Genomic DNA, 24,684 nt, shown 5'->3' on the forward strand with positions numbered 1-24,684 from the left:
CGCTGTCTCTATGTGCGATGCGACTGTCAAACCTTCCTACGTACCTAAGAATATGATGCATGTCAGATCTCATCATTCTTAATTTCTCTCCATTAACTTATACGAGGTGTGTTCAAAAAGTATCGCGAATTTTGTGTTTTTTCAAAAGTTATTTATTTATTCATTAATATCTATTTTGTCCCTTTCAACGTAATCCCCTTGAGATATTATGCACTTGTGCCAACGTTTTTTCCAATCTTCGAAGCACTTCAAAAAATCAGTTTATTTATCTTGTTCCGCTCCTCCTTCGATGCCGTCTTTATCTCGTCAATCGTAGCGTAGCGTCGTCCTTTCATGAGCCTCTTCACTTTTGGGAACAAGAAAATGTCATAGAGGGCCAGATCTGGGGAATACGGTGGCTGTGGCCAAAAAGTCGCGCACAAGCAACGACGTGTGAGCAGGGGCGTTATCGTGATGCAAGAGCCAATTTTTGTTCTTCCACAAATCCAGGCGTTTCTTGCGGATTGCTTCGCGCAAATTGCGCATAACTTGCAGGTAATATTCCTTATTAATCATTTTATCCTGTGGCAAGAACTCATGATGCACAACGCCCCTGCAATCGAAGAAAACGGTAAGCAAAACTTTTACATTCAACCGAATTTGGCGCGCTTTTTTCGGTCTTGGTTCGTGCGGCAGCTTCCATTGAGATGATTGAGCTATGTTTTCCACATCATAACCATAAACCCACGACCATGACCCTCTGGAGCAAATTTGGGTCGTCGCGGACAGAGTCCTACATCTCATTAGCAATTTCATGCGATGCTGCTTTTGGTCGAAATTGAGCAGTTTTGGTACGAATTTTGCGGCGACCCGTCTCATGCCCAAATCATTGAAAAAAATCGAATGGCACGAGCCAATCGATATGTCTGGGTCGTCAGTAACTTCAGCAACGGTGATTCGACGATTGGCCAATACCATTTTCTTCACTTCATCGATTTTTTCGTCTGTTGTTGATGTGCTCGGGCGTCCGGCACGCTTTTCGTCGTTCACATCTTCTCGGTCTTCTGAGAACATTTTGTACCACCGATAAACGTTGCTTTGGTCCAAGGTAGCTTCCCCGCATGACACAGTCAACATTCGGAATGCATCCGCGCACTTAATTTCGTTTTTCACACAAAATTTGATACAGGTTCTTTTATCCATCTTCTGGAATAGGTAAAAATCGAAAACGAGCTGAAACACGTGCACGCAAAGTAGCTGTCACCATTTAACTGAACATTCAAAATGGCCGAACTCGTCGGCATGACTAAGAGACATGAGTACCAACATATCGCCACAAAAAATCGAAATTCGAATATACGTAACCTGTGAAAATTCAAAATTCTCGATACTGTTTGAACACACCTCGTACATTCTAGCCGCCAGATAATTTAAAATTCTGCAGCCTAAAATTTTTTTTTTCCACAAAAAAATGTGGTTACATCTTTTGAGGCCATATACGTAACGCTTATCATTAGTAAACGCAACATAAATTTAGTGAGATGGAATAGAGTCAAGCTTACTGTATACGAACTACAGAGTATGTGATGTTTGGTACAATGGATATAATAGTTACCTTTCTTCTAGTCTACATAAAAAAAGTATATTATATACGTTACTTACAACCAAGTGTCGTCTATGTTTAGCAGATTAATTTTTGGAAACAAAAATTCAGTCAACATGGCTCAATAACGCTCGCCATTTGCCGTAACGGCAGCTTCTTCCTTATTTCGAAAGAAATAAGAACCGATGATGGTGCCAGTACTCTATGGACTTAGCGAGCAGATTGTTTTTTTTTTTTTTGTTTTCAACGTAAATTTCCACAATTTGGAAGCGTTGTTCAGGCATTAAACGATTCATGATGCCGTGCCAAACCTTACTGAGCAGATATGTCAACACAGTTTGCCATTCTCGGTATCGATAATTCTCATATTGGTAAAACAAAAATGCTCAGAATGATGAGGACTCAATTTAATCCTCTGTATCCGTACGACAGGTCGGGAGTTTGGCCGAGCTCCTCTTCCTATTTGTGGCGTGCGTCTTTATGTTGTTCCACAAATAGGGGGGCCTACAGTTTCAAGCCGACTCCAAACGGCAGATATTTCTTATGAGGAACTTTTTCATGGCAGAAATTCACTCGAAGGCTTGCCATTGCCTGCCGAGGGGCAACCGCTATTAGAAAATTTGTTTTCTTCATTTTGGTGTTTCACCGAGATTCGAACCTACGTTCTCTCTGAATTCCGAATGGTAGCCCAATCGGCTACGGCGGCCGCCCAAATTAGCGTATCGCAATAAAACTTGGCAGATCCGGTCAATAACTACGCTCACTTTTCATGTAACGTTAAAACGGAGCAAGATTGCTCAAATTCGGTACAAACAATGAGTTCAAGAAAAGATCCGACCCACCTTAGTTAGATGCGGCATAATTAGTGACTTTCCAAAGAGAAAATAAAAGCCTGCTATTTTAGTGCAAGTTCTGAAATTAAGGGTTTTTTTTCAAATGCATAAAATAACTTTCTCACTAACAAGTATGATTAAAATGTTTGAAGCTCTATTCATATTTATAGTGAAAGTATACCATAAGAGTAAGCATAAAAATTTATGTGAAAAGTTATTTTTTCCAATATTATAACTGCAAATCGTTTCTAAACCCAATGGTGTTTGTGAATTTTTCTGAATGAATGTTGAACTCGAACCGAATCCGTACTGAACCTGTGTGCCCGAACATGCCGAAACCGAATATGGTATCTCATGAGAAATATTTTTTTTAGTTTCTTTTTAATATTATATTTAATAAAATTCAAATTTTTTTAGTCAAATTAGTCAAAAGTTAACAATGAGAGTTTTTTCAACAAAACTTGACTCATTCTTTTCTTATGAGGCGCTTTGTTTTGTGTTATTATTCACTCTTTTCCTTACTTATATATATATTTGATCCTTTTATTCTTTTAATATATGAAGCATAAGGCCTCAACAAATTGTTTCCACTGGTCCCGATTTTGCACCAGTAATTTAATTTCGTTCCATGTTTTATTCGCCTTCTCCATCTCTATCTCTATCATGCGTCTCCATGTGTTTGACGGTTTTCCTCTGCGGCGGCTGCCCTGCGGATTCCACTCAACTGCATTTCTGGTTATATCGTTGTTTGATCTGCGTAAGGAGTTCCCAAGCCAATTCCACTTACGTTTAGTGTTTTCAATTCCAATCGGTTTTTGCTTTGTGGCTTACCAACGCGCGGCGTTTTGAATTGTATTTAGCCAGAATACGTTCAGGATTTTGCGCAAACAGCGGTTTACAAAACTTTGAAGTGCTTGCGCATCTTTTTGCAACAAGTTCCAGGTTTCGCAGGCGTAAAGGCAAGGCGAATTTATTATAGGTGACAGCAATCACATATAAGTAAAACCCTACATGTATTTGTTGTTGCGCTTGGTCCAAGTATCACGTCAAAATCAGGAGCAAATGTAAACATACCAATACATACAAACAAAGCATATCATTTTGACGTAAGCCATATCTATGGCGAAAAATTCAGCTGGGTGAATGCTGTCACCTCCACCTTGCGTAAAGGAGTACCGACTTTACCGTGGCCTCTAATATCCGTTGTTTGTTATTTCTACTTATCTGTTGGGAGCGCCATATGGGCCTACTTTACTGAACGCTGTTTGTGCTTTCCTTGTTCGCTCTTTAATATCTGCACTGGATCCTCCGTTCGCCACGATAACACTACCGAGGTAAGTGAAAGAATTAACTTGCTCTATCGCATATTCGTTTGTAATATTGAAGTTTGCAATGTTATGTACCATCTGCCAATAGATGGCAGCTACCGCATTCGCTACAACAATGAAATCGAAGAAATCGTTCAAAGACAAAATGTGATACGTTTTATCAAAGCCCAACGAATTAGATGGATTGGGCACGTACTGCGCATGCCGAAAGAGCGAAATGCTAGGAAAGCTTTTATTTTAACACTCATTGGAGGAAGAAAAAGAGGACGCCCACGAAAGCGATGGTTAGATGACGTCGAATCAGATCTTAAGCAAATGAACGTACACAACTGGAGAGATGTAGTCATGGATAGAATAAAGTGGAGAAAAATTGTTGATGAAGCTATGGTCCACCACGGATTGTGAAGCTAAGAAGAAGAAGAAGAATGTTATGTACAATAACTTTCATAGCCTTGGTTTTTGCGATATTTATTTTCAAAACCTTTTCCACATTTAATGCAGTAATATTTCCCTTTTTAATATTTCGCTTTTTTATTTATTAATTACCACTCAAAGATTCTTCGCCGCTACTCCCTATTCAAATTCGAAATTACAATAATAAATAAACGAAGTGTCATTCAACGTTTGCCCCGATTCGCAAAATCTCCAATTTTGTTGGATGTATTTTTATATTTGCAGTTTTTTGTTTCGAACTGAAAGCACTCAAATTGTTTGGAGGAATTAGCATACGCCTTCGTTTATATTTTTACGCGGTTTCTCCCAAAGGTAAGAAAAAATCAAAATATAAATATCATGAGAAATTTTCGGGAAACTTAAAGCTATCTTATTCTAAAATCAGGTAAAACTCACGCCTATGCTTTCAGAGCTATTTAGATCTAATTTCACATCTGATTTCAGCAGGTATTACAATCGTCCACCACTGGGCAACAATATGCATATACATATGTACTTACATATACTTGTACATATGCATTTGTCCGTCGTAGAAAACCGCTTACTGGGTAGTAGAGTGTGTTGTTCGTAACTTCTTATTCAAAAATTTCACCTTGTACGCGACATTTTTAACAATTTTTTTATTTAGCCCAAACACAATGAGACAGAGCGTTGAAACGGAAAGCGTTTCTTATTTGATAAATTGGAAATGGGCAGGTGTGAGGTAAAATCAACTGCGAAGCGCTCCTCTATGAGACAATAATAACATGACGAAATTGTTCATTTAGCTATACAAATTATTAATAATTGAATTAATTATGAAAAACGAAAAAAAAGATTTCTTACATACATACATGCATATGTAGAAGTGTAATGCTGATGCGCAGCTCACAGGAAAGCAATGTGAAAGACACGTAAATAAAATGCATAGCGAAATAATTCATATCGATTTCGAATCAGACGTACATAATTTGTGAGTTTAATACTATTCAATGGGTTACTCAGAAAGGAAAGTGATGAAGATGATTAACAATGGGGCGGGTGTTACATAACTATCGACTAATTTAATATGTTTTTGCATAAACTTGTGCACAATATATGTATGTGAATGTACAATAGGCATGCAAATGCTTATAAGCACGTGTATCCATGTACGTATGAATGTATAAGCATGGCTATTAATATAAATTATTTAAAACTGTTAAGCTGTTAGACATGAATTTAAAATATTTATGCGCGAGTATATCATAAGTGCATATACATAGATATCTGAAGGAATGAACGGTATAAACATATCTTTATCGACATCGGCATAGATATGCACGTACAAGCAGATGTATGTACATACACATGCAAACATTAATTGCATATGAAATTGTTTGTATTTCTATTGTCAACTTGTTGAATGATGAGAAAGTTGCTGCTGCTCAAACATAATTGCACTCCAGATTTTTTTTATTTGCAAACATATTGAATGAAATTACTTACATATTAGTACAACAAATTAACACAAGCGATCCAATGTTATGTATGTATGTACATATGTACATATTTGATATGTAAACGGTGATTTTCAACACGTCTTACAACTTTTCTTTTGTTTATATACTTGTGCAGGTATGTTTTTGCTTTTCTGATAGCATTATGAGCATTTAGTTTCCCTCGCTACAAGTTAATGGCTAAAATCACTGTTACAAATTTGGCTTAGACATACACAGACACATATACTCGAACACATACGTGCATACATTTTCACATTGCACATACCTGCTCGTACTTTGATGGATGCGACAGCAATTGGCGTCATTAAACACTGACCAATTTTCATCAAAAAATATATATATTGAAATTATTACGATTTACGAATGCAGAAGAGAGAAAAAAGGTTTATAAATAAAAACTTAACAAAAGACTTAAAGCAGCTACAGCAATGTCCAAAACTGTCCATTTGCTCGCGAGCATCGAAATTGGCATATTCAAGCAAAAAATACAATGCACATGCGTCGTCAAGACGTTCAGCGAAAGTAACTGAACAAGTTTCATTGGCTTTGTGTTTTGGCAAATGACCAAAAACGACCTCTCAACTGTTACATTTTTTTGTTTATCGACAGTGAATATTTGTTTTAGGGAAGTCAACCATAAAAGGGTGAACAAATGAGTTTCAATTTGGAAATGTTGCTGTGCGGTGTAATAGAATATGTAGGAAAATTGATTCCAAAATTATTACTTTTGGACTTTGGACAACAGCTCTGTCTAATATGCCCAGTGCTTTGATTGATTTATTCACTACGAATACTTCAAAATATTTACCACGTTGTTGTTGTTGTTATAGTACATTCTCCATACATTTTAGGCAATGCTGCTAAGTAAGAGTCCTTGTCGGGTTGCTTCGGTAACATAGAACCGACTGTCGTGGGAACGAGAACTTTCCTCACTAATTCTAAAGCATTGGTTACTGATTGAGATGGTTAGTTCCATGAAATGTGATATGAGATATCCACAAATATTAACTTTGATAAATATTAAACTCCTCACTAAGCAAAGAAATTATTTAAATCTGGGTCTATAGCGACAGCCAAGCTAATCTAAAGACCCGAGCAACCGCTTGCATCTCTTCACAAATTGAGATAAGACAAAATATAAGATGAGACTAAACTCCTTTGCAAGGTGGAATAAGTTTGACTTTAAGTGGGTTCCGGGACAATATGGTGTTCAAGGCAATCAACTGGCTGAGGAATTGGCGATCTGTGTTTCGTGTGAGTGTCCAATTGGACTGGAACCAATTTAAGGGCCAATCATAGCGGAAACAATGGAGTACATCAGTAATAAACCTCATGCGAACTGTTGGTATAGCACTGATACCTGCAAAACAGTTAAATGATTCTTGAAAAGTCCTGGCAGCGTGGCAACAAAATTCCTTTTCAGCTAGAGGAGGAATAAGCTATGAGCCCTGACAGGGCTAATTGCGAGGCACAATTCATGGGAACAATATATGGTCGCCATAGGCTTCATGGACGATCTACTGTGTACATATTGTTTAGAGGATGAGGATAATACAGAGCATGTGCTCTGCCGCTATCAGGCTTTCGCCAGACTTAGGTGGTGCATCTTTGTGCAGAATGAATTCAGAATGGACAAGCTACATTCCCTTGCTCTCGACAAACTGACATTCATACAACAGAAATAAGAAAATAAGTGACATATTTTATTCATCCATAAATTATAGAAAAGCATATTCTACTAACAGTCTCTCCTCGGCAGACAATGGCAAATCTCCGAGTGGATTTTTACCAAGGAAAAGCATGGCATAAAAATATTCTGCTAGTCGGAGTCCACACCCAAAATCGGAGCAGAAGTTCGGTCAAATTATATTTATAAATATATGTATACGCTTGTTCTTTTGGCTAATTTAGTCTATGAATTAGTGTTACAGATTAATAAAGCCATTTAAAAGAAAACAGCAGATTCAAAAAGTCGCTATAACTTTAAAGCTTTGAATGCGGTTAAAGTATGTTAAAGCTCTTGTGATAGGGACATTTCAAGAATACACCATTTTTACGGAGTCAATAAGAAAAGATTCAAAGCGACGTAAAACCCTTAAAGGTGTATTAAAATAAATATGTTAGGGGATTCTTGATCATATCAAAAATGAAATAAAGTGACGGTATCTGTGTCCTTATCTCCAGGGATTTTAAATTTATTAGCATACACTTTGCATGGTACGGGAGGATCGAAAGGTAGATCCGAATAAAGGCCTTTCGAGTTTTTTCTGTACGATTAATTTAACACACGTGAGAAAATCTCCAGATAAATGAAGCATTCTCTAACCGAGATCTAGAAGTCCAGAATAGAACTGAACAATAAGCTAAACTGGAGGAGACTTGCATTTGAAAAGAAACTCTAGGAGTGTTGTACCCTGCATTGGTACACAGATAGCTCGAAGACCGCAGAAGGCATAGGCGATGGAATTTACGGCCCCAGAACCAAGCGCTCTGTGCCGATGGGCAGTTTTCCAAGCATCTTCCAGCGGAGATGTATGTCATTGTGCAGAGATAAACATGGACAGAAATGTCAAGAATGAGCGATTTGCTCACTCGTCCTTGAGTGTATCAAGAAACTTAATCTGCAAAGAACGCACAATTACATCCGGCTAATTTGGATCCCAAGACATAGGGATATACCTAAGACAATAACACATGGGGCAACACACATGGTGCTACGCCAGACGAAAACCTTACTGGGAGGATACAACCAAAAGAGGTTTAAAAAACTCATATCCTTCCCCAAAGATAAACTGAGGCTATGATCGGGATTTGGTCTACGGACTCTTGTCGTTTCTGCAACTAATCTCAGGAAACTTCAACGCACCTTCTCCTGGAATGCAGCACTATAGCGCAGAGATGTTTACGACATCTTGACCAATTGCAGTCAGAGGTAGTGCACATACGCTCAATCCAACCCTGGTCTATCCTGAGTTTAATAAGGGAACTGGGTCCAGATGAGGTACTGTGATGATTAGAGGGCGCAAAAGACCATGATGTCTAGGTGCAAACCTTTTATAAAATCTATGTATATAACCTAGACTTAACATGAATAGTGAAAAATAAATTTAAAGTATACGGGTCTGCAAGTTCAGAACTGTTCCGACGAATAATAGCCAACATTGTAGACGACTTAGAAATAATAAAGTTAATGTGTTAATAAAATAAACACAAATACATATATACCTATATAAAAGTATATAAATGTAATTAAAAAACTCCTTTCCTGGTCCTCACTTTTGCAAATGAATCGATTAACTCACGTAAATCCATATTTGAGGCTAATTTGTGTTCAATCGCTAATAGAGCAAGTTTATTGAATTTCATTTGACTAGGTGCACTTTGCTTTAAGCCCTTAGTGGAAGGGGTTTGTTATTGGAAAGTCTACAGTGTCTAACCTTGCAATTTTTTTGAGGACTGTATCGATAACTTTAAGGCTGGCTATCAAGTAGATGCCATCGACACGGCCTATTCGAAGGTTTTCTCTTATAAAATATTGCTAAGTAAATTACCTTATTTAGCATTCTAGTCCACTTTCATAAATTGAATATCATTATATTTATCTAGCAGGACCTGCACAGTTGCACTGAAAAAGATAACTTCCTTCCAAGTATCGTCTGGTACTCCCCAAGGCAGTATTCCCGGCCAACTTCTCTTTATTTTTTTTATTTCAATAAGTTCATGCTTCCTCTTTGCGAAATGTTTCTCCTATGCTGAGGATCTTACTTCTCTTGGTGACAGAAACAAAGTTTATTCTTGGTGCGAAAGAAATCGTTTATATTTGGATTTGGACACCTTCTTTTCGGTATTGTTCAAGAAAAGTAATTCCTATGTATCATTTTTCGGGATCTATTAAAGGCCTAAGAGTATTTTTCGACTGTAATCTCACATTCACTAACCAGAAAGATTATTTAAGTTTGAATGCATACACTATATTAGCCTTTATTCGGCGTAATTGTAGGCATTTATCAGCATTTATAAGGACCCGTTTAGCTGACGGCCTTTCCATGCCGCTCACATAAAAAGAATTGAGCGTATGCTAAAAATTTTTATAAAATTTGGTTTACGGCCGCTGAACTTTCAGAACCATTACCTTCATATGATTCCCGATATCAGCTATTGAATTTAACATCACTATACGGTAGAAGAACGCTTTTGTCGTGTTCCTTTGTATTAAACGCGCTCTCGAAAGAATTTGATGGGATTGACATCTGTACTCAACACAATACCTCATACTACCTTACCCTAAGTAAACTTGAGATGGAGCAGGATTGGGCTGAGAGTATGAGACTTTATTCTGGTCATACCAAGCCGAGATCTCTACTCCTTCTTCTCGCTATGGTATCGCATTCGAGAAGAGGGTGTATTGGAGTTTCCGGGAATTGATCACAAAAACGGCAGGAGTCGGTCCGCCATATACCGTGCCTATGCAGATGGCTGCAATGACTTGTGAGAATGAAACTTAGCGTTCTCATTTTGAGATACCTGAGATGCATGAGAACTCTAATAAATTGAGTTTCTCTATGCACTCAAGGACTATTGAGGATTTTACCTCGAAGGAAGATAAAGCCTTGAGGAAGCCGGAATGTCGTTCAGAATATTCGCTATTTCGCTCATTCCGGCGTTTACTTTCTAAAACTACCCATCGGTATAGCTTTGGGACCATAGATCCCAGCGCCTATGCCTTCCGGTGGCTTCGAGCCATCTGTATGCCAGTGCAGGGTGCACCCCTTGAAGTTTCCTTCCAAAGATCGGGTTTATCCACTTTGCCTTAATATTCAGTTCTATTCTGAACCTCTTCTTAAAAACAATAAATTTCGTGACATTATCTCTGGGAAGTTGGAGAAGCGGAAGCTGCAGGCTCAATAATTTCAATTTCTTGGATGAAGTCACTTACTCTTTAACTAGGGAATGCTTGACTGGCTGTTGGAGAGTTATATGAGGCGGTGCTAGCTCGAGAACCATCTTCAATGCAGCTGCTGGGTAGGTTCACATCGCCCCCGTGATGTAGTCCACCTCGAGTCCATTTTTCCCTTCCTTTTTTTTAAAACCGACTCATCAGCCGATTGTGACAACTTAGAATTCTTAAACGAAGGTGCACTAATTTTGTACCACTAACTGGTTACTGCTTCTACTAAAGGAAAATTCATTTCCCAATATAATCCGGTTCATAAATTCATCTCTGTTCCCACTAAAGAAATTCAACGGTTAGTGTACCCATAATGAAGTGATATGTAATGGTTTTTGGCGAGCTTTAATTTACTGACAATAGGGGTTACGTTTGGGAGGTAAGAATGCAGACCGGATTAGTAAGTACTCGAACGGGGTACGTGAAGCAATGAGATTTGGAACAAAAAAATTCTCATTAAGACAAGAACATGGGTATATCATACATTAAGGAGAATGCGGAAGATAAAACGAAAAATGTAAAAATGCGACCCAAGGTGCATGTCACCGAGGGCATGTCACCGAGAAAGTGAAGATCCCGATACCCCAATCGTTGACGACGGAATCGCTACCCGATCATGACGAGGTGAGAATAGCGATAACGCGGCTAAAGAACAACAAAGCCGCGGGCGCCGACGGACTGCCGGCTGAGCTATTCAAACATGGCGGCGAGGAGCTGGTAAGGTGCATGCATCAGCTCCTATGCAAAATATGGTCGGATGAAAGCATGCCTGCCGATTGGAATTCAAGTGTGCTCTGCCCAATCCATAAGAAGGGCGATCCTGCAATTTGTGCCAATTACCGCGGGATTAGTCTTCTAAATATCGCCTATAAGGTTCTAGCGAGCGTATTGTGTGAAAGGCTGAATCCCACCGTCAACCAACTGATTGGATCTTATCAGTGTGGCTTCAGACCTGGAAAGTCTACCATCGACCAAATATTCACAATACGCCAAATCTTGGAAAAGACCCATGAAAGGAGAATCGACACACACCATCTTTTCGTCGATATCAAAGCTGCATTCGACAGTACGGAAAGGAGTTACCTGTATGCCGCGATGTCTGAATTTGGTATCCCCACAAAACTAATACGGCTATGTAGGATGACGTTGCTCAACACCAGCAGTGCCGTCAGAATTGGGAAGGACCTCTCCGAGCCGTTTGATACCAAACGAGGTTTCAGACAGGGTGACTCGCTGTCGTGTGACTTCTTTAACCTGATGTTGGAGAGCATCGTACGAGCCGCAGACTTAATCGCTCAGGCACAATTTTTTATAAGAGCGTGCAATTGCTGGCGTATGCCGATGATATCGATATCATCGGCCTTAACAACCGCGCTGTTAGTTCTGCCTTCTCCAAACTGGATAAAGAGGCAAAGCGAATGGGTCTGGTGGTGAACGAGGACAAAACGAAGTACCTCCTGTCTTCAAACAGACAGTCGGCGCACTCGCGTATCGGCACCCACGTCACTGTAGACAGTTATAATTTCGAGGTTGTAAAAGACTTCGTCTATTTAGGAACCAGCATTAACACCGATAACAATGTCAGCCTTGAAATCCAACGTAGAATCTCTCTTGCCAACAAGTGCTACTTTGGACTAAGTAGGCAACTGAGCAGTAAAGTCCTCTCTCGTCGAACAAAACTAACACTCTACAAGACTCTCATCATGCCCGTCCTAACGTATGGCGCAGAAGCTTGGACGATGACAACATCCGATGAAGCGACGCTTGGAGTGTTCGAGAGAAAGATTCTGCGTAAGATTTTTAGACCTTTGCACGTTGGTAACGGCGAATATCGCAGACGATGGAACGATGAGCTGTATGAGCTTTACGACGACATAGACATAGCGCAGCGAATAAAGATCCAGCGGCTACGTTGGCTGGGTCATGTCGTCCGAATGGATACAAACGTTCCGGCTTTGAAAGTATTCGATGCGGTACCAGCTGGTGGTAGCAGAGGAAGAGGGCGGCCTCCTCTGCGTTGGAAAGATCAGGTGGAGAAGGACTTGGCTTCACTTGGTGTGTCGGTTAGCACGAGAAAGAAACGACTGGCGCGCTTTGTTAAACTCGGCCAAAATCGAGTAAGCGGTTATAGCGCCAATTAAGAAGAAGAAGAAGAAGATATCGATTCTAAAAAAACAATTAAATTGGTGGGATATTGGAAAATATATCTGCTATTTTTCCCTGAATGAAGAAGAGGGAAATAAACTGCAAATACAACGGCACCTTGTATAGATTTTGCCTTACGTTGGTCAAAAAAATTGTTTTTCAAAGTTGTCTTGCAAAAAATGACTTTAAACTCAAGGATGTACGGCGAAGTTTTCGGTACAGTTTAAGGTACATACATACATACCAAGATGATTACGGAGAATGTTCAGTACCGATTCTGCAATTTTTTTCAACAGTCAAGCTTTTTACTTTTTCAACAATGCCTGAGCGTGTTGCTCAATTGGGTGTCCCGAGCGCTAATAACAGTACAAATCAAACTGGCAAGCCATAGATCTAAGAAAACTAAAAAATTTAAGAAATAAGTTTTATAATTATTAATTATTCTCTTTTCTCGGAATATAAGAAATATGCTAATCAATTTTTTCCCCTTGTTCATTCCTTTCGGGAGCATAGGACCTCGAGAAGACTTGTCTTGCGTTGGTTTCTTTAATCTATTTGATTCCTGGGAGGGTAGGTGATTAGCCTGCCGCTACCAGTCCTAAGTTATGGAAATGCCCACCTGTCATTGCTTAGGAATAACGCCTTCTTTACTGCTTGGAGCGCCATCTGTATTTCACATTTTGCAGAAGGATCGCACAGATAGTCGAGGACTTCGCTAAGTTTAGTGTGTCTGTGCTAATCAATTTAATTGCCTGGAAAAATTTTGTGTAACGCAAATTTGGTTTTAAGCTACGAATCCAATATAAAGGTGAGTCCCAAGACTTTTTGAAGATTGAGGTTCATTTCAAAGGCATCTTACTCTAGTATTCCGTCGAGGTTTTATCTGAACAAAAAATCGACTAACTCACCTTTAGAAGCAGCTAATCTCTTTGCTGATTTGTTTCGGCCCAGTTTTACTTCGGATGGAGATCCTCAAGTGTATTTTTCTACTTCTAATATTTACGACCATCTTTCAACCCTCAATTCAAATGACATTCAGTATGTATATAGAATATATACATATGTATATATTTAGCGATTACAACCTTTATTTTGTGTTTGGCCAAGCTCCTCTGATTTGTAGTGTGTGACCTGATGATGTTCCACATCATTGTTCTGTTTAAATCTTCAAATCAAATAGCCGTCAACCTACTCTCCGCAGCTTTATTAAAGAACTGCGATTATCTCATTTATCGATTAAAACTAGACTAGGTAGAAGTACCAACCTCTAATTATTCTATTCCATTCCGTTGGCTCATCATCAATAGCCATGGCATCACCGTCATTCGACGAAAAGTGCAGCATACCTTAATAAATTGTATAACTTTAATTTGGGCTATATGGCAAAACAGTTTACAAACAATTAAACTGACTTTTAAGTACACCTATTACTCTTTCAACGATGTCATGGATTTGTCGACATTGTTGCTTTGGTACCACTTATTTGCTCCTAAGTAATGAATCCGGAGTAAACTTGCCTGGTGGACGAGGGAGGCGAATGAATAGCAGAAAAATTTTTTCAGGCACGCATTGGCATAAATGATGATGATATACATTACTTTCCCCATGTACACAACAATTCATTAGTAATTGTTATTAAATAAAAACTTACTTTTCCTCTTCCATTTTAAGTCCGCAGTGAAGGGTTTTATATTGCGCTTGATTAGCTAGTGACCATATTGTCAACATTTCACTGCAGAACGCGCAATGTTGGCATTGTTGCAAAAATTTTGTGGCAGAATGTGATGCCATCTCATAAAAATTAACACTGCCGCAATTACTACAGCCCGAACATACTAATATTTGTTTCCAAAATTAAAGTGATTTAACCCCTTGCGTGCATTTAATGTCTGAGACACGTCATGCACTTGTTTGCCCTAGGAGCGGGTGACGTGTTTTATTTTTATCAATTAATTTTTTTTTTGCAATTCTAATTACCTGAAGGAATCTTAATAGTGCATATGTCACTAACATTTTAGAAATAAAGGAATTCTTGCGTAAAATGCACTGTCAAGCAACCAAAAATTAAATCCGTTCCACATGCAAATATTTTCTGAAATAAATCCGCAATAATAAAAAAAATCCTATGATGGATGATAAAGTGAAGTCACACTTTTCTACTTATTTTTTATTATTCGGGTTATTTAGTGATTAAAAAATTGTATGATCAATCTTCATATTAAGCTTAAGCTTAATGATAGTTAGTTTGAATCTAAACCGATTTAAAGGTTGTATGGAATTATTATTTATTATTATTCGGGTTATTTAGTGATTAAAAAATTTTATGATCAATCTTCATATTAAGCTTAAGCTTAATGATAGTTAGTTTCAATCTAAACCGATTTAAAGGTTGTATGGAATTAAATAGGAATAATTTTAGAACCATCGCGGGAACTCTAACAGGACATTAAAGATTTAATCATCATCTCACTAACCTGAGAATGCATTTCAAGGAACTTGCATGTTCTGTACTGAGGAAGATGAAACCGTCAAACATGTGCCGGCTCCGTGCCCAGCACTGATGCAATAAAATAGGGCAAAACCTAAAATTTATTGAGGAATTGGGCTCAGATAAATATTCTGAATCTATGAAGGGGGTAAAATATACCTACTAAAATATACCTCTCAGTCTCAGGTTGCTGGGCTAAATCCCTTTATAATAAATAATAATTAAATATGTATTTAAGTAATATCTGAAAGTACACACACGGATCAGGATTTGGTGAAATTTTTAACTGAAATATGTAAATACATATATCTGTGAACAAAAAGGTTTCGCGTTGATATTACGAAAAATGATTCTGCTTTAGAGCGCACCTTGGACAAAAACTATTAAGAAAAATATGTACCAAAAAATATTTTTAGAACGTTGTATACTATTACAAGAATATCAGAAGAAATATGTACCATGTAAAAAAAAAAATATTTTTAGAACGTTGTATACTATTACAAGAATATCATCGTCCACAACACGAATAATAAAAATCTGAACGAATTTTGTATGATAATGCAAAATAATACAACTTGAAATGAATATTTTAGGAAGTACACCTTTCAAATCGCATCAATTAAAAGAATTTATCTTTTAAGTCCACTTATGCACATATATATATTTGTATAATATGCATTCAGAATTAAAATGCTACTTACAGTTATTCTAAGTATTAATTATTTTGACTCAAGAAAGCGCCAAAACTAACTTACAAATTATTGATCAAATATGAGCTCTGTTCACTTTCTTTTCCAGCGAAAATTAGCCAGTAACTACCTTTTTGAGGCTTCAACAGAATTCGCTTTTTATTTGTTGCAACTCAGGAATGATAGAATAATCTCTACTCGCCTTGGTTGCAAGCCAATATTTATCCCGTAAAAACTTGCGAATTCGCCTCAAAATATAATTTCACTTTGCGCTCTAATTTCTTCTTCCTTGAAAGTTCTATGGGTACAAAACATCAAGATGTGAACAGAACTATAGATAGTAAATATGTACTCGTATATATTGGGTGCACTTTTGTACATTTTTTAAATTTGTGAACCTAAGACATTTTGATTTTTTCAAGAATATTCACTTGTCTCGTCGATAACATACATATACATGAATATTGTATAATTATGTACAATGTAGACGTATTCAGTTTACTTACACTACGTTATACTTAAATCTCTTAAAAGTTTATAGTAACTAGCATTTATATCAACTCAAATTATGAAGCGAGTTTAAAATTGGTTATTCAAATTTTATAGAATTAACGCTCATGTCAATTTGACCGCCACGATAACTTCCACGTTTCTTCTTAGTTTTTTCGTGTTTAAACGACTTTCCGCGTGTATGTTTTAAATCTTTGTTAGCTCGGTCACCCCATGAACCAGATGCATTTTTCTGTAAAGCAATAAAATTAAGATTTTCGTAACGTTTGTAACAAATACAAGACATGCGTGTTCAAAATTGTCGGTGAAATGTAAACGAAATTGTTGTTGTGTTCTTAAAAAATAAGTTGCACTAATCTTGTCTAATCATCAAATGTGATTTTCTTATTTTGTGTGGATGATGAATCGAATGACTTATTGAAGGGTTTATTGGCACCACCAAAGTTTCCACGTCCCGAGCCACGGCCGCGCCCACCCCGACCTCGATCACCTCCGCCAAATCCACCCCGACCTCGATCTCCTCCACCAAATCCACCCCGGCCGCGGTCTCCTCCACCTCCACGACCTCCTCGACCACCACGGTCGCCACGATCGCCACCAAAACCGCCGCGGCCACCACGGCTACCACCTCGTCCGCCGCCATTTTCAAAGCCTCCAAATGATTTTCTATCTCCAAACTTATGGAAGCCGCTGTTACCATCACCGCCACCACCGCCGCCTCTACCTCCTTTGCCGCCACGACCGCGTCCGCCACCGCCACCGCCTCTATTGTTTTTAAAGTCTCCACCTTCACTCTATAATCGGACAAATTTGATTTTTGCGAAATAGCCGACGATAGAGGAACAGCACATGAAAAAGGAAACACAAATTATTTTATTGTTGAATAATTCAATGCTAAAATCTTCTCCAAACATAAACAATATTATACAAAATTACAATTATATTGAGATTTTATGACAAAAGCATAAATCCATCGAAATGAAATAAGTAAGTGCCTCAAGCATGAATTTATACCGATTTTGATAATTTGTGAATTCCATTTTCAGTGGCTTACGGTAACTGCAGACTACAACAAGAACAACTTCGTCGTACATTTCACCCACTTTATAATCACCATTTGAGGCACTTACCTTTGCTTCGAAAGACATATCTTTTACACGTTCATCTATTTCTACTTCCTCCTCACGAACTCTCCTAAATGGTGTATTCTTCTTTACTTCACTATTTGGCTGTTTCTGCTTGTTAATTTTACCATTAAAATTAGGTGTAGATGAAACCAAATTTTGTTGCTTTAAAAATGTTAAATAAGGCATTACAAATTAAAAAGAAATCACTCGAAATCAGAGATTTATCTTCTATATATATAAAAAGAAGTTACATTTCCTTGGTAATCTTATAACTCAAGAACCGCCGAACCGATTGACACAAAAATTTTAGAGTTCTTTTCTATCTTTGAGGAGGTGGTTTGTGTGAAGGTTGATTGAAATCGGTGCAGCCGTTCCTGAGTTATGACATTTTATGTGAGTAATGGTTTCCTCTCATACGAAATGCCAGTATGGGGAAAACAACAACAAATACACAGCCGCTTATGAGCGTTTCTGTTGTACTGTTGTGGTTGTAAGTGTATTATGTTAATATTAATTTTGGACGAAAATATAATAAAAACTGGAGCATTCAAGGAACTGGAAAAACATTTTTAACTTTATTTATTTTAGCATAATTTATTTAGCGTAAAAAATTGAAATGGAAATTAAAGAATCAAAGTTTAATTACAAGTTTTTATCGGCTCTTTCACCTTACCTGTATAAAGGTGACCACCACAATCAAATTTTAAAAAAGTACAGAAAAGGCTATTGTGACATCTTTAGAAAGTATGTTGAATGAAAAAAATCAACTAATTCAACTGCTTAAACATTTTACGAAGCCCATTGGGAAATGCTAGTTTGAAATATTTAACTAATGAAAATATTATAAAATCTGGTAAGCTCAAGATATATTCTTTACTCGTACATGGGAAAAATTCTATGCAACTTAAAAAATTTACCATACTCTAAATTTCCTTTTTGTAAGATCTTGTCGCATTGGATATTCCTATTTTTTACACTACAATTAATTAGGCTGTTTAAGTAACGAGCATATCATACAAAATTGTAGGTCATACTATCATTTTTTTTAATTTTGGTAGCTATTTGACATAGTAAAGTAACCCATAGTATTTCTACGTACCTTGCCTTCACCGCTCTTTACAAAATTGCTATACTTTTTATTAGGCTGATTTTGTCCAGTCGCAACTTCATCAAATTTTCTCTTCTCACCAACCTTTGGATTCTTTTTTTGCGGAACTTCGTCCTCATCATCATCATCATCAGAGCTGCTTTCCTCTTTCTTTGCTGAAGCTAAAGCCTTTGGTTTAGGCTTCGCTTTCTCATCGCTTTCTTCAGAATCGCTATCATCACTTGACGACTCGTCCTTCTTAGGTACAGCAACTGCCTTCGCAGCACCTATTGCTTGCTTTTTAGCTGGCGGTTCTTCGTCTGAGGACGAGTCTTCAGAGCTCGACTCTTTTTTTTTAAGTGGCGCAACAGTTTTAGCTGGTGCTGGTTTTTTCTGTGGCGGAGCTTCATCCTCCGATGAACTCTCTTCAGAACTGCTAGATTTGGCAGTTTTAGCGGGAGCTACATTTTTTTTAACGGTGGGTAAAACAGCAGGTGTTTCTTCTTCACTGGAACTGTCTTCCGAACTAGATTTATTCTTCGCTGCTGCTACCTTTTTCACTACCGGTTTGGATGGCTCATCGGAACTATCATCTTCACTAGATGATTCTTGTTTTTTGGCAACAGCGGCAGCTTTTACTATTGGTTTCTTTGTATTTTTAACCGTTGCCTTTTCGTCTTCACTGTCAGAATCAGAGTCAGAATCTGAAGAATTTGCAGCTTTTACAGGAGCAGTTTTAGTTGGGGCCACCTTCGTTGGTTTTTTATCTTCCTCACTGTCTTCAGATGAACTATCCGAGTCTTCTTTTCCTTTGGCGCCTCCTGCATTAATTTTTGCCGGTGCAATTTTTTTAACGTTTTTCGCCTCTTCTGCGTCACTATCGCTGTCTTCAGAGCTATCTTCCGATTCATCTTTCTTAGCGACCTGCTTCACCAAAGGTGTTTTGGCGGCTACTTTTTTATTTTCCTCTTCGCTATCAGACTCTTCTTCACTACTTGAATCTTGATTTTTCTTTTCTGGCACTTTTACATTAGCAGGTTTCGCTGGTGTTTTGGCCTTTGGTTCGGCGTCGGAACTACCGTCTTTTCCGCCTCCTGCATTAATTTTTGCCGGTGCAATTTTTTTAACGTTTTTCGCCTCTTCTGCGTCACTATCGCTGTCTTCAGAGCTATCTTCCGATTCATCTTTCTTAGCGACCTGCTTCACCAAAGGTGTTTTGGCGGCTACTTTTTTATTTTCCTCTTCGCTATCAGACTCTTCTTCACTACTTGAATCTTGATTTTTCTTTTCCGGCACTTTTACATTAGCAGGTTTCGCTGGTGCTTTGGCCTTTGGTTCGGCGTCGGAACTATCGTCGCTTGAAGAACTCTGGAAGGAAAGATGGGGTGATTGGACATAAACACATCAAAACGAATAAAAATGCATTTTACCTTTTTAGAATTTTTTTGTGGTAAAGCTTTGTTAGCAGTATTTTTGACAGCGGGCTTATCGTCTTCAGAACTCTCTTCACTTGATGACTCGTCTTTCTTAGCTTTTGCTTCTGGTTGTTTGCTTACTGGTGGTGAGCTTTCCTCTTCGGAACTACTGTCGTCGGAACTTGACTCTTTTGCATTCGATTGTTTTACATTACTTTTACCATTTGTTAAAGCGACTGTTGGTTTTTTACCCGGTTGTGCTGGAGCCTGCTCTTCATCCGAAGAACTATCATCACCACTCGAGCTCTCACCACCTGGTTTAATTATAGGTAGCTTCTTCTTATTACTTTGTTGGTAACTCTCGATTATTTGCTCCAATTTAGGAAAACCTTTGCCGACAATACCCTGGAAAACCAATTATTCATGTACAAACCTACATATACATCAGATTATAAGTTTTCTTTCAAATATAATACATACGGCATTTGTTTTCTGTTGAAAGACTTTAGCCAAATTCTTGTCCCTTTTCTTTAAATACTCGAGCACAAGTGCTGGTATTAACTGCTCGTTTGTAGCCATTACTTGAGTCCCTAATAAATCAACTAATATCTTATAAAATTCACGAAAATAAACGTGGAACACTAACCAACACGTGGTAACGCCGCTTCAATAGTAAAGATCGTGTAAAACAATTCTATCAACAGAGTTGTATTTAGCAAAAAATGTGGTCGACAATGGTGCCATAATTACGAATATGAAGCAAAGCGACTACGATTAGTTAAGGTGTCATCAAACATATGTAAAAATATATACCGGCCGGACAGCAAAAAAAAAAGTTTCAGACAATTCTTTGCAACTTTTTGGCAATCGTTGGGATGAAACTTGCAGAAGATTTTCAATCAACTGTAGTCAAGGAAAAGACGAAAAGTATTTCCCAGCTATAAAAAAAATTGTCAATCTCCTAAATGATATTTACATACAAACCAAAAAACATTTTAGCAAAAATGTACACCTTAGACCAATTTAAACAAATTTTTGATAAAAGCTACACTTCTGTGTGTCTTGATACAAGTTGATCAACTTGCAGAAATGGGAATGTGATTGTAAAAGAGTGTGAGTGTGTTGGAAATTGATAGATACATTGGTAATTTTTGTGTGTAACATTTTGTTCACGTTATACCATCATAAATTCGAATTTAAGTTTAAGAACAACTATCCCTGTCGTAATCAGATACTGAACGGGATAATCCAAAGAAACACGCAAGAAACGGCCAAACTTAGCCAAAGTGCGACTAACAACAAAATAGAATTGTTTACGGTTTTAAAAGGTAAATTATTTGTATGGTACTCTGAGGAAAATTTAACGTAAAACTTCAAAATGAACCATAAGCATGAGTTTATGGTGCAATGGGAACTTAACACTGTGTCCACAAGGACCAAGAACTAAACTTGATTTAGTTAAAGCAGAGCATAATAAATATAAATTGAAGCATAAATACAAAATTGAGGAATAAATAAACATGTTTTGGCAGCACTGGGAAAAACCTAAAGCTAAATACCCACCAGGCAACCGTTGCAGCAACACGGCCATGTTGAAGCAACCGTTGCCTCGTGTGTAGCTGTGTTGCCAATTGATTTTCGTGTTGCTGCAACCGTTGCCTGAAATATCAAATAAATTTGATTTTTGGGATAGGTTGTTGCAACCGTTGCTTCGTGTGTATCATTGTTTACTGCTTTTACTCGTTCAGTTCGTTGAAAACAAGCGAAGAAGAAGGTTCGTGCGGAGTAAAATAAAGTGAAAAAGGAAAAAATGGCAATTGAAAATAATGAAAATTATGTTAATTTTATTAACGAATATAAAAATTTGAGAGAGCTGTGGGATATAAGTAGTGAAAAATATGAAAACAAAAATTTTAGAAAAAAAGTATACGAACAATTAAAAAATGAATACAATAAAATTGATAAAAATTTCAAGTCCGCAAAAGCGTTTCCTGTTGCAAGATACCGCAAAGTTATTGCCAGTCTAATTTCTGCTGATATTGCCTCTCTCATTATGGTATCTTGTTTCGTTATTTTGGCCTTTACGAAGTCCAACAATTTTCTAAACAGGGCTTCGTCCATCCTCATGTAATTTTTATAGTCCGCTGGCTCATTTTCCTTCAGTTCTTTAAGCAGCCTCTCGTTCGAAAATTCATTTTTTTTTTCAATTTTTGGACCAAATTTTTTTTCTCTTCTTTTGTTGCATCTCTTGTCCTCATTTTCGTACAAAAGTTCGTCAATTATAATAAGAGAAGTAATTTTACGTATTTCGTCGATCATTTAAAAAATTTAATTTTACGTATCTTCCGCTTGTACCTTTCCTGCACCACAGTTATACACAATACTGAGATTGAAGCAACGGCAATAACTTTGCGGTATCTGCAACACGTTGCTTCAACGGTTGCCTCGTGTATATCTAGCTTAACATAAATTATATTTGCGTGGAAGCACTTACTGAGTATTAATAAGACCGTGTTCATACAGGGAAACTTTTGCTGTTTCTCTTTGATGCTCTAACAACACACACCCTTTGTGTTATCGTTCTTCTCAATGCTATTATTAACTTTAGATTAAAAACTATGGTGTAAAGATACGCCGGGAACATCAACAGAAATTCGAAAGTTGAAGCAATAAAAGTTTACCTATAAGAACTCAGTTTAATGAAACTTGCTAAATATCACTAAAGAGAGTTGGCGGCATTGTAAATAGTGGGTTATACCAGTTTTCGGAGGCTCACTCCAAATTGTATTATTAGCCCTCTGTGGTTCACCAGGTGTTAGCAATTGGCGGAAAGATGAAAATAGTGAAAATTAACATATTGGTACGCATTTTCTTATTTTAAAATCCAAATAAATCTCTTACAATAATTCTTCTTAGTTCGATCACTGCACCGTCAAATAAAAGTTATTAATTAACGGCAACATCACTTGCTTTACTTTATTTCTAACACTTAACTGCTTTACTTTATATGTACACGTTCCCCTTAAAACTGAATACCAAGGCGAATTGAGTACAAAACAGCTACTTTATTTTTCGCAATTTTAATAAGTCTGACGCCAGTTCCCTTTCCAATATAATACAAACAAGAATAAGAGAAATTAGATGTTTGTGAAAATTCAGTGGATGGCTTGGCAATATTGTGATACTTATACTAAACAAACTAATGAAACCGCAGTGCCAAGTGTTAAATTGTGAAAGCACAAATTAATATAATGCCACCAAATGCAGTTTTTTTCGCGGCTGTATGGGGAAGACGTCGTAGCAAGAAAGAGCGTATTTGCGTATAACTTCTTGTGTTTTGTGGTTTCTATTGCTCTCTCCTTCTTCCTATTTTTTGACAGGCACCCTTGGCGAGAGTTTGACAGACAGTCAAGATCTCAATATTTTTGTTTGAGCATATTGGCGGGGTTGCTATGTACAACTAGAATTATGTTAACACTAAAAGAAATAGAATATCGAAAAAAAAAATAGAAAATAATACCTTTGATTGGAAAGTTTACAACAACAAATATTTTAAATATATTTCTTAGTGATAATCCTGCTTTTTATTGCGAAATATCTGCATTTTTACGTTGTTTTTTAGACTTTTGATACGAGTACATAAAATAGCGTTTTGAAATCAGGTGATCTCATCTGCGGGCATTTTTTGACAACCAGCTGAGAGTTATTACTATTGCATCTTATAATGCACGAAACGTTGGCATTGTTGCAGACATTTTGTGACAGAACGTAAAATTGCATTATAAAGGCTAGTACTAACTTCACAACCGTGAAATTTTGCCAGCAACATGTATTTAGCTTGCCGCGAAATGTTGCTAGCAACATTGATTGCCAAATGAGAATAAATGTCGCCCTAAACACAATTGGCAAATTTTGTTATGTGGTTTTAAGGAAATTAACACACATATATAATGTATATATGTATGTATTTTTAAACAAAAAATATAAAGAACATTAAAATCTTACACTCTTTGTGAAGACGTTATATATATTCCATATATTCGGAGTATTCGAACTCAGGCATTTCTCTCCCAAATGAGCTGTTAGTTTCGCTCAATTTTAAATGACATGCACATTTTAAGTACGTGGTATCAGTAAATCAGCTGATTAGTTTTTTTTTTCTTTCACCCTGTCCATGCGGCTGTCAGTCCAGAATGAAAAAGTCGGATTAATTGTTTCTTTTCTACTTTGCCAATACTTTTCTTTGACAATCAAACATACAAAACATTGTTGCTGCTCTAGTGCTGCCACCTTTAATGAATGAGCCTTGAAAAAATGTTGCTGGCATGTTGCGCGGTTGTTTTCACGGCGTGAACTGAGCACTTCTTTGGTGCCAGATACATATGAAATTTCGCGGTAATGCAATTTGTATAGATTTTATCAGACATTTCACGTAAAACGTGAATTTAATATTATGCTTAACCGCAGAATTGTATGAAACCTTGTATCACTTAACTTTGAAACTTTTCTTTTAACAATTTAGGATCTTCTCCCTCCTCCTCGATCCCTTACATTTTAGCCTATACCTTCCGTACACATACATACAAACCTCCCTTGAG

At 37.4% G+C, this 24,684-nt stretch overlaps 2 protein-coding genes across 3 annotated transcripts in view; both read right to left on the minus strand.

The window, feature by feature from the left end:
* Positions 1–6,087, minus strand: part of LOC129241545 (uncharacterized) — a 32,839-nt gene extending 26,752 nt beyond the window's left edge. Inside the window, exon 1 of the mRNA XM_054877939.1 lies at positions 5,943–6,087. The gene's annotated coding sequence lies outside the window, so the exon portion shown is untranslated. The remainder of the gene's footprint in view (positions 1–5,942) is intronic.
* Positions 6,088–15,955: 9,868 nt separating this feature from the next.
* On the minus strand, positions 15,956–20,770 carry LOC129241382 (uncharacterized). Of its 2 annotated transcripts, XM_054877665.1 has the most exons (5): positions 20,567–20,770; positions 20,102–20,491; positions 18,684–20,039; positions 17,588–17,746; positions 15,956–16,689 (listed from the first exon to the last, which is right to left on the minus strand). In XM_054877665.1, exons 1-5 carry the CDS (start codon positions 20,663–20,665, stop codon positions 16,537–16,539), a joined length of 2,157 nt encoding a protein of 718 aa, XP_054733640.1. In that variant the 5' UTR covers positions 20,666–20,770; the 3' UTR covers positions 15,956–16,536. The 2 variants fall into 2 exon arrangements, with proteins under 2 accessions (XP_054733640.1, XP_054733639.1); XM_054877664.1 differs by lacking the exon at positions 17,588–17,746 and having other exon boundaries at positions 16,577–17,251.
* Between the last annotated feature and the right edge of the window lie 3,914 nt (positions 20,771–24,684).

Source organism: Anastrepha obliqua, chromosome 3 (assembly GCF_027943255.1).
Source record: "Anastrepha obliqua isolate idAnaObli1 chromosome 3, idAnaObli1_1.0, whole genome shotgun sequence".
Lineage (NCBI taxonomy): Eukaryota > Metazoa > Arthropoda > Insecta > Diptera > Tephritidae > Anastrepha > Anastrepha obliqua.